Raw genomic sequence first — 9,953 nt, 5'->3', positions numbered from 1 at the left:
ATAACGGACTCTACTAATGCTGATGGCCACGATAGCAAGGATAATGAATAAATGGCAGCCACAGTTTTTCAAAATAAGCCATAAAATGTAGCCTGAATGGGGCACAGAACAGCTTAAGCTAGGGATAAAATGAGTAACTTGTGCTCCAGCCGCATGCCTGCTCCTTAAATAAACAGTCCAGCTCAGATTCTGGCAAGCAGAAGTTATGGCAAGCTACAGTATGTTCTTTTTTTTTTAAACTGCGCTTTACAAGCGCACCTTTCAGCAGAGTTAAGACTATTTGGTGGGAGCAACAGTTAATAAGATTAGAGCACCGTTTGAAGTTAGTTAAAGAAATGGGATTAAGGTGATACTTTTAACAAGGACAAAGTAATCTAATCTGTTCCACAATCTCGCCTATAGGGACATTGTGTAAAATGATGAATGGAATCAAAGAACATTCAGGAGAGTGAAAGAAGTGGAACAAAAGTCATTCACCATCACAGAAGATTTTGTTGGCTTCTTTTAATTGTACTCGTGCACTAATAAATGAGATTTAATGCAAGATTCGTATCAAACAAAGAAGCACATTATTTTACTGACATGTATTTAATTTAGAATTGTGATTTGCAGTTGTGTACAAGATTGTGTCTCAGAGAGAATTATAAATTTGGTTCTACAGTAAAAAGAAACCGCCGTATGATAAAATAAATGATATATAAATATTGCTTCATATATAGATTCTCCCAATGCAATTCCCCATCCAGCAGCACTACCTATAATAAACACTAGATGTCCTCCTATCATCAGGAAGCTTTACTACTCGGTCATGTTATTATAAAGCTAGTCTCTGAGTCCACATTTTTTCAACTCCTCTTCCCAAAGACCACTCGGGGTCCTGTCCTGGTCCCTCGAGGCTCCTTGGAGATGATCCAGATAGGCGGCGACTTCATGAAGTCCTTTTCGGCCATCCTGTTCTCCTCAGCTCGGGCCATCTCCTGCAGCTCCGGCGTGGTCTCTGGACACCAGTCGGCCACAAATTTGTCTTTGGCTTCACAATAGTTGACCACCACTTCTTCAGGCTGCTCCCCCAAGAGCCAGTCTGGAAAACATAACATGTAGAGGATTCAGTTCTTCTAAAAAAAAAAGTAACATGCCTGGCTCACTAAAGGTTGTGAGTAATCCATAACCACACACCTGCAAAGTCATGTATGAGATCCTTGATGAGGTGGCCGATGATGGCGTAGAGAACCCCCAGCACGATGAATATGGCCATGAGGAGATAGACCACATAGGTCGGCAGGTGGATAGCATCCCTGGAAGGAGGTATGTAGCTCTCAAACAACACCGTCCCATCGTCCTCTTTATAACGGATCTTTAAGTTGTCCACCGGCACTTCCATGGATCTTGAGAACTTCACGAAGCTTCAGTGAGGACCTAGATTGCGGTGCTGAGTTTGGAAAGAAAACTCCGCACTGTCAGTGTGTGCATGTTGAGCCGAGCTCATAGGAAAGAGATTAGAGCAGCTTGAGGTGCTCAAGGTTAGATGGTCATTTTTTATTATGACACGGTTGCAGTGCTATGTGTGTGTTACTTGTGTGACACTTTTTTTTCTCTACAATAGTAACACAGCCACCCAAACACAACAATTAAGATGACATTTATTAGATAACGCAACTATATTAGGTTTTTCAGTCGTGAAAATATCTTCATCCATTCAATGTTTAATAATCCTGATGTTGAGTAATCCTTAGGCTCACAATAGCTGAGCAGTGCAGGTATTACATGTGCGTAGGAAGGTAAGATGGATTAATGAGAGCAGACGAGACAACTTGTATTGTTAAGTTGTTTACTGGAAGGAAAAAAAAAAAAGCTTCGTTTGACAGGAACATGGAAATGACAGCCCAGGGAATTGTATTCAGTACAATGTAAATATATTTCTTTTTCTACATTAATTTCAATTGAATTAATTTGTTCTTGTGATTAGGGTGCGAAATAAAACGATTGACCATAGACTCCAGATTCCATTCTTAAGGTGTCATCACAAGAGCTTTGTCGTCATTATGTGTCAATGAAGTACACGGTGAAAGAAGACAACAAAAAGCATTCATCTACAGAGATTGCAGTCGATTGACAAACAGATGAGATGACATCGTCAAGTGACCTAAAGGAATTTGACGTAAGGGCTCAATCGTCGATCCATTTGTGTTTCTTTTCTCTCTCTCAATGAACGGAGGTCGCTTCTTCTCGGAGAAGGAGGATGGGATGGAAGTTTGGATCCTGGCAATGTCCCTTCTTTCTCTCTCTCTCCATTTTCACGTCATCTCTCTCCATCTGGTGACCACTCAGTCGATCGTTTTCTTCTACTGTTGTTCTGTCTAGCTCATAATGATCCTCCACTGGTTTGGGGCCAAGAATCCAGTCTGAGAGGAAGAACAGTGTGATAAATTGGTTAATCGTTACTTGGACACTAATTGAGATGGATAGAGAATCCATCCGTCGACCACTCAGTAGTGGCTGCTGATGTCATCATTGATGCAAAGCTCACTTATTTTGGTTCACTTTCATCACGAGGGGATTGTTTTGGGGTAGACTGATATCGGTAAACCATCATGGGAGGATAAAACTGGGTCAAAACATCAATCCAGCCTCAGGGCAGTTCTGGGTCCAAACACTGGTTCTGAGACAAAGCACCAGGAAGTGATGAATGGGTTCTTTCTGCCTCAGGTTACATGCAAGATCGTGCATGAGATCTTTTATCAGGTGTCCCACTATGGCATAGGTAGCCACCAGAACCAAGACCACCCCGATGAGGACGAAAACTACATTGCGTGGCAGAGTTATGGCATCTCTTGCTGGGGGGTTATAGTCCAAGTCATTCTTTGCTGGAGACATCTGAAGAAACCGCCGGTGTTCAGACACCACTTGTGGGAAATTCCACAGCAAAACTCCCTGTGAGGCGTTCAGGGACAGCGTTCAGCTGTTTTGAACAAGTAGATGATCTCTTTAAAGCAAAAGTCCAAGTCAGACTTTGTGAGTGATGATTTCTTATGAGCGATAGATAGGATGGACAGATGGGAACGTGAAGGAATGATAGTCTCAAAATGTAAAGAGGACACCATAGCTTTCATTTTAGTCGTAGTCTAGACTCAAATCCCTACTTTTATTTCATTTCCGAAGACTTTCACTGAATATGGTAGAGCGTAGGGAACATGAGTCAGGGCAGAGGTAAATATAGGGCAGAGTTAATAGGATTGGCAATATCAGCATTCCATCTGCGGACGGATTACAGATATGAGGTGGATGGTAATACTTCGGACCACTCTGCATACGTACATCAATGTGATACAAAACATATATTAAAAGGAACACCGGCAGTGACGCCCCCGAGCCCCCCCTTAGCTCCGGCAGTGGTTGCGACCCTAATGAGTATAAGCGATACACAAAATGCATTAATTGGATGAGTCAAAAGTCTTTTGTGGAATTTAAACCACAATACATCAATTTCTGTAATCTGATCAAAATGTCTATGATATTTAATTCTTCCATTTTCTCTTAAAGCAGCTAGCCAATGTAAATAATGAGAATGTAAATGTTGATTTTATTTTTTTTTACTCTACTTAAAATTAAGTTTACCCACCTGGAAATGAAGATTTGTTGCCTTCTCAGATCTTTTCCTTCGATAAAGGATCTTCTAAAGTAGTGGGTGTCAAGTGCATCTGAAAAGGAACCACAAAAAAGTTAAAATGATCATCAAGTGATACCCTTGCCCCATTTAGCACAAACGAACCATCAATGTAAACAAAAATTCTGACGGGGTAATCCAGAAGTCCTTCATATTCCTCCTCTAAGGATTTGTTTTATTTTCTTCCCGCGGCAAGTTAAGTTGCACAAAGCGAGTGATGATAAAGTGCCATTCCAGGATGATGACTGCAACGTTTGCAAAGAGAATAAACAAGGCGAACGGGTGCAGACCGCAGAAGAAGTCGCTCATGTTGAGTGAGATGTCAAAGCGTTGCCGTCTTAAAATTTCTGTTAGGAGGGTTGGCCGGAACTGTCAAGGTGCTCTCCTTTGTAATCCTTGATTAGGATTTTCTTTGCATGTCAGCGCCTTTTACCTGAGTCAGCAGATTGGAAGCTTGGTTATGTTCAGTATATTAGACTTGGACTAAATACACTCAATTGAATACTTTATTCGTAAATCAATACGATTGATCTGTCCCCAAATCACTTGTTGACTTTTTTTACTTCCTAAAAAGTATTAATCTTGAATATTCAAATGTTCCCTTCAACAGCAATGATACGTACCTTTTTTCATTGACTCTTTCCTCCCTGTTGCTTACAGTGAAACTGGAACATTCTCTAGAAAATAAAAATCTAAAAGAAGACTCCAAAAAGAATCTCTAAAAGTTGACTACAGTCCTAGACAACACTTGTGTCAGTTGGACTCATGTTGGCGCCTCAGGCAGGGGTGACGATCTTCTTGGGCTTGTCCTCCGGCTCTGTCATCCACTTGAAGTAGACGTCACCTAGGAGGAAGGCCCAGTAGACGACAGTGAGAGAGGTGTTGACGGTCATAATGCCGATGACTAGAGGATGCAGCATGATGGAAGAAACGTGAAAAATGAGCGCACTTCCGAAACGTGTCTGTGTGTGTTGTGAGGGGCCAATGCTTGACTGTCTTGTCTTTCTACTCTGCCACTCCACCCCTCTCCACTCCCACTGGCCATTAAATTCCTTGTGGCAATATGAGATTAATCCTCTTCAGCCGCTTTGTTGCAGAAGATAAGTTGCATTAGATGACGGCCTGCTTTGGAAATGTTTATCAAGAAGATGTTGCATAATGCATCATTATATGAAAAAAAAATGTGGGGGACTGAGCAAAGATTTCTTGAGAACTTGCTTATCCATGTATGTAATCCAGAATCTAATCAAGAATGGAAATAGCCTACAGGGAAATTGTTGATCTTATAGAAAACACAACAGATGGCTTGTGTCAAGGTTAAAAAAAAAATGATTGAAGTATTCTATTCGATTGTCATCACTGTATGTTTTTATAGAACATAAAATTATAACTTATCCGTAAACAGCACTAATAGTTTTGAGAACCACTAAATAATTAACTGACATGAACAACCGTGTCCGCTAGATGGCAGTGTTGTCTAAATTATACAATTGGAACGGTTTGACGAAATAACTGCAAGTTACTTGAAGTGAAAGATAAAATCCACGCAAAAAAAAAACAAAACACTTTGAAGTGAAAATGGGATTATTTTAGTGTCAACATGTGCCATCCAACGTTCTTGAAAACACACAATTAAATTTGAGCCTCTATCATTGCCTAAACTGGACTTTGAGACCTGCAGGGAAGGTGGAGACCTGCTGATGTTGATTTATCACTGATCAAAAACAGACCACACCGGGCAGAAGCATGGCTCCACTCGTGCGACATTAGGTTAGCAACTGGAGGATATTTTTTGTCTGGACTCTCAACTGTCTCCAAAGAGCTGAACGTTGGACCATGAGGATTCCCGAGGAACTGTGTGTATTGGGCCTCTCCCTGCTGGCTCCTGCAGTTTTGTACACAATGAACAATCTCCCTGCACTCCACGAGTAAGTGTATTCACACTGAAATGGTTTCACTCTACATTTGGCTTGCAATTGTCTTGATGAGCTTGCAAAGTGGTTTGAGATCACCTCCTTCGGAAGCACTGAGCTGTATTTATGACCTAAATTCCAATATTTGACCCATGAAATTGCATTCATTTAATCCCAGTATCCTATTCTCTTCATTTTATAGCGTTTCTCTTGACTGGGTTGTTTTCAGTACGCGTATGTGAACGTTCAATCTTTTTGTCCAATCAGAATTTAGCCTCCATGTGTTGCCATGCCAAATTAATCTGCCCGGAGCCTTTAGATTACAGGGTTGTCAAATACATTTTTGTCGCAGGCCCCATCGTAGTCATAGTTTCCCTCGGAGGGCCGTTATGACTGTCAACCCGAATAAATGTATGAACGTCTCATATTATATACAGTATAGGCTACACAACAAACTGATGACGAACTAGTTTTGAAATCAGAGACTAGTAAATAAAATCCAAGCGTTCTTTCTATTTTTTTTTTTTACAAGTGAAGACAATTTGTAATTTTAGTATTGACACATGAAGTCGATGCACAATTTGTCTTCGCGGGCCACAGAAAATGATTTCACGGGCCGTATCTGGCCCCTGTGCCTTGCGTTTGACACCTATGCTTTAGAATCAGTAGTGCTAACCAACGCGACTAAAGATGTAATTTAATGTCGCAATGGGACTTCTTTAACCAAGAATATTTAAACTTATCCCAACAATGATATCAATAATTTTCCTTATTTTCATTTGGTGGTCAGAACAAAACTTATTCGGGTTTAACAAAACACACTTGGAGCAATCCACACACATTTAAAAATAATGACGGCGACAGTATGGAATTGCTGCAATGACAGACAGCCTGGAGGAAAAAATAAATTGTCGACTACTCTGCTAGTCTTTTTGCTCTGCATGGGAGGGAACAGCGAATGTTCAAGGTGTGCGGGGATCAGAGCGGGATGTTTCTAGCCTTTCTCTGTATTCTGCAAGTGTAGCCCCAAGGTTCTCTCTGCAGGCCAGCCTTGCCCTCATCACTGTAACTGGCGAACCACACTGTGCACAGCTTAAGTTGTCTTCCTGTAAAAGTTAACCAGCAAGTGATGAGGGAGTTGAGCCTGCGGATATAAAGTCAGCAACTTCTTCACCTGAGATGACCGAGATGTGCTAAGACAACTTTTTCATCATTCTGTTTGTTTAAATGTGGATTTTGTGATTATGTATTAAAAAAGAATCAAAGATAACACCTTGAGGGCAAGTTTCCATCATCTTCTGGAATGAAGTTGAATAATAATGCGTTAAGTCTTCTTTCATGTAGTTTTAAGACTCAAAACAAAGGCATTCATCATTTCTTCCTGCAGGCCTCTGCTCATCCTGGGAATTGGAATGGCCGTTCTGGGAGGTGTTCTTCTCCTCCTCTTCCTCTTAACTGTACAACGCAAAACGACAGTGGATCCTTTATTTTATGGTAGCGAGCAGCCGTGACATTATAATAAATTAAATCTGTTTTTACAGTGTGGCTTTTTTGTGTGTCCAGTGTTTGCAGAGTTTTCCTTTACTTGCCTGGTGGGGCTGACTCATGCACTGGAGCAAGATGGTTTCATATCGGGCTTCATGGGCTTCTACCTCAAGATGGTAACATTTGATAGACTGCCCTCACAGATTTATATTCCATCTTAAAATTTGTTGCGGTCTGTCCAGGGTGAACCTCACTTGAGTACTGCCTTTGCTGTGATGATGTCATACTGGGAAGGGGTTGTTCATTTTGGTCTCTTCCTAATCATCATCCACCGCATGTTTAGAGGGTAAACTGAGGATTAATCACAAATGTGATTTTTTTTTTTTGGTCTGTATTTATGTTGTTTTGGTTCCTGCAGAAAATCTTACCGCAGTCTGGCACTGCTTTGGGTCGGTTCCTCCATCATGCATCAACTTGTTCACATTCCAGGAGTGGTTGTCGGTGAGTTTATAAATAATTGGGAACGTAAATGATACGAACTAAACTAAAGTTCAATCTTTCGGGAATCTTACGACAAGATTAGCATTGCTAGCATCAGCTATTCTGGTTAGTGGTGAGGAAAAATAAAAGTCTATCTTGTATTTTTAATCGTATTGTAAATTATATTTAATTCTATTGTACCCTTATTTGTGCTCAATTAGGTTCTTTTAATTTTTTTTTTTTAGGTAAATACGGATCTAACATCCATCCAGCTTTTTGGCGCAATGTTCCCTTCTTTTTAGCACCTTTCTGGGCAGCTTTCGTCCTTTTTCGGAGGCCCAGAGTGATGCCTATCGTCACGGCAGACAAGGTAAATTAAAAAAAAAAAAAAAAGGGGGGAAGGGGAAGGGGCTGAAATGTCATAATTGATGACATCTCTGAAAGTATTTGTGTTGACCAGATCATGGCCGAGCAAAAGAAAGGTCTGTTATCTCGTCCTCTTGACCTGCTGCTTGTAGCGTTGCTACTTGGAGGTGTGGCCGTCTCTGTTTTTAGAGGCTTTGTGAGTAGAGTGGAAAAAAAGAAAAATACAATATCTGAAAAATTTAAAAAAACTAAAGCTGTCCTCTTTCTTTTTTTTCAGGTGGTTCTGGATTGTCCTCTAAATTTCTGCTTCAAATACATTTATCAGTTTGAGCCATACCTTAAGGATCCCGTGGGCTTCCCCAGAGTCATGGTGAGTCAAAAGGAGCACTGGCATTCTGTTAGCTAGCGACTCTCATCTATTTTTCCTGTAGATGCTGGTCTATTTATTCTATGCTGTGCCCCTGATGACAATCCTCATCTATGGTCTGATAAGACCAGGCTGCGGCTGGATGCTGGACTGGACTCTTATTTTTGCTGGTGCCACCGCCCAGGTAAAATTTTTAAATTGCCCTGTTTTATTTTTAAAGGTAAACCCTACACTCTATCTGCCCCTCCTCTCCAGGCCCAGTGGTGCCACATTGGAGCATCTGTACACTCCCGCACCCCCTTCACATATCGAGTCCCAGCAGACAAATTATGGACCGTTATCACCTTCAATGTAGTGCTTGCTGTTGTACCCGCTCTGCTGGCTCTGCGCTGCCACAAAAGTCCTGCTTATTTCATGAAACCAGTTCCCAAAGGACAAAGCAATAGCAACAAGAAGAAAAAGTAGACAGCCCAGGAGTCAAGGGTGCTCCACATTTTGCCTCATGGAAAACCTTCTCGCAACACTACAAAAATTCAAAGGCCAAACCTGGAGGAAAGCGGCAGTGAGTGGCCCCGTGCAGCACTCCCCATATGGACTGTTGGACTCTGATAAGAAGGTCCTTAATGGGAATGAGGACTGTGACCAGCTAACACAGCTTTCAGGTGACTCATGCATAACATCCACTTCCTGTCTATCTAAATCTCCACCAGCATTTGACTGAATTAAACAACTGCTTTTTATTCAGTAATCTCAGGTACCCCCAAAAAATATCAGATTCACAACACAGACCAGAATGATACATGAAGATAAATGTTAAAAACAAGACCATGCCACAAATCCAGAGAAGTAACTTACAATTGCAAATATTGAACAATAAAGTTGACTATCATTTTAAAGTATGCGCTATGTTTTTTGGAATATTTAGTAGTCCAATAGTGACACACTGACACTGGCTTTGAGTTGATCTTTCACCCAATGATGATGTCACAGTGCTCCATGCTACTGGCCTTTATAAGTGATAAGACGTGAACCCTGTATGGAAGTGCACTGTCACACTATCACGTGCAGTGTTGACCCAATTACTTATAATTAGTTACAGTTACTCTACCAAAAAGTAATTGAATTAGTAAAGGAATTACGACGGAAAGTAATATTTGCATTAATTAAAAACCTTTAAAGAATTCAGGTTATTGAGCAGTTGCACAGAGTGGAAACGCATAGACCAGTACTTCATTTAACTTTTTTTAACAATGTAAAATAAGCATAAAATAAATAGTCACACAACTTGAAGACAATTGTTCAAATCAGCCGGACACTGCACACTATTCCATTTTTTTTTACGGCAAAACTCCTCTAATGAGAGAAATAAAAAAGTTTAAATGCAAAGTGGCCGACAATCCGCAATATGGTAATGTAAACAATGTTGCGTCTTCGTCAAGTGAAAAACGAACGAAGAAAAAAGTATAAACATACCAGGTATGTCAATTCCTCAGTCAAAATCCTCCAAGCCTGCTCCCGTTTTGTTTTGCCCCGAAATATTGTACGACGATGATCATTTCCTTCATTTTGGTGTCTTTCCCCCAAACAAACGCCCCGCCATTGCATTGCACCGTAAATCTCAACACTGATCACGTGACATAGTTGCCATCTTAAATGAGTACAGTGATCCCTCGCTACT

General features: G+C 40.9%; 2 protein-coding genes across 3 annotated transcripts; one reads left to right on the top strand and one right to left on the bottom strand.

Annotated features, from left to right (window-relative positions):
• Positions 1-146: 146 nt before the first annotated feature.
• On the bottom strand, positions 147-4,688 carry LOC119137450. 2 transcript variants are annotated; one of them, XM_037276764.1, is made up of 5 exons: positions 4,288-4,688; positions 3,770-4,097; positions 3,620-3,698; positions 1,177-2,402; positions 147-1,081 (listed from the first exon to the last, which is right to left on the bottom strand). In XM_037276764.1, exons 4-5 carry the CDS (start codon positions 1,379-1,381, stop codon positions 846-848), a joined length of 441 nt encoding a protein of 146 aa, XP_037132659.1. In that variant the 5' UTR covers positions 1,382-2,402; positions 3,620-3,698; positions 3,770-4,097; positions 4,288-4,688; the 3' UTR covers positions 147-845. The 2 variants fall into 2 exon arrangements, with proteins under 2 accessions (XP_037132659.1, XP_037132658.1); XM_037276763.1 differs by lacking the exon at positions 3,770-4,097.
• A 687-nt stretch (positions 4,689-5,375) lies between these two features.
• LOC119137451 (transmembrane 6 superfamily member 2-like) lies at positions 5,376-9,171 on the top strand. Its single transcript, XM_037276765.1, has 10 exons — positions 5,376-5,592; positions 6,965-7,071; positions 7,141-7,238; positions 7,305-7,408; positions 7,481-7,563; positions 7,788-7,912; positions 8,003-8,104; positions 8,186-8,278; positions 8,340-8,459; positions 8,531-9,171. Exons 1-10 carry the CDS (start codon positions 5,501-5,503, stop codon positions 8,738-8,740), a joined length of 1,134 nt encoding a protein of 377 aa, XP_037132660.1. The 5' UTR covers positions 5,376-5,500; the 3' UTR covers positions 8,741-9,171.
• The last annotated feature ends 782 nt before the right edge of the window (positions 9,172-9,953 follow it).

The sequence above is a fragment of the Syngnathus acus genome, chromosome 17 (assembly GCF_901709675.1).
Source record: "Syngnathus acus chromosome 17, fSynAcu1.2, whole genome shotgun sequence".
Classification (NCBI taxonomy): Eukaryota; Metazoa; Chordata; class Actinopteri; order Syngnathiformes; family Syngnathidae; genus Syngnathus; species Syngnathus acus.
This window is presented reverse-complemented; position numbering and strand designations above follow the sequence as displayed.

Excerpts from the sequence above, each read along its gene's own strand:
- LOC119137450 (XM_037276764.1), bottom strand. The coding sequence starts at position 1,381 with ATGGAAGTGCCGGTGGACAACTTAAAGATCCGTTATAAAGAGGACGAT. Across the intron at positions 1,082-1,176 it reads TCTCATACATGACTTTGCAG|ACTGGCTCTTGGGGGAGCAG; the intron begins GTGTGTGGTTAT and ends TATGTTTTCCAG.
- LOC119137451 (XM_037276765.1), top strand. The coding sequence starts at position 5,501 with ATGAGGATTCCCGAGGAACTGTGTGTATTGGGCCTCTCCCTGCTGGCT. Across the intron at positions 7,239-7,304 it reads TGGGCTTCTACCTCAAGATG|GGTGAACCTCACTTGAGTAC; the intron begins GTAACATTTGAT and ends CGGTCTGTCCAG. Across the intron at positions 7,564-7,787 it reads CATTCCAGGAGTGGTTGTCG|GTAAATACGGATCTAACATC; the intron begins GTGAGTTTATAA and ends TTTTTTTTTTAG.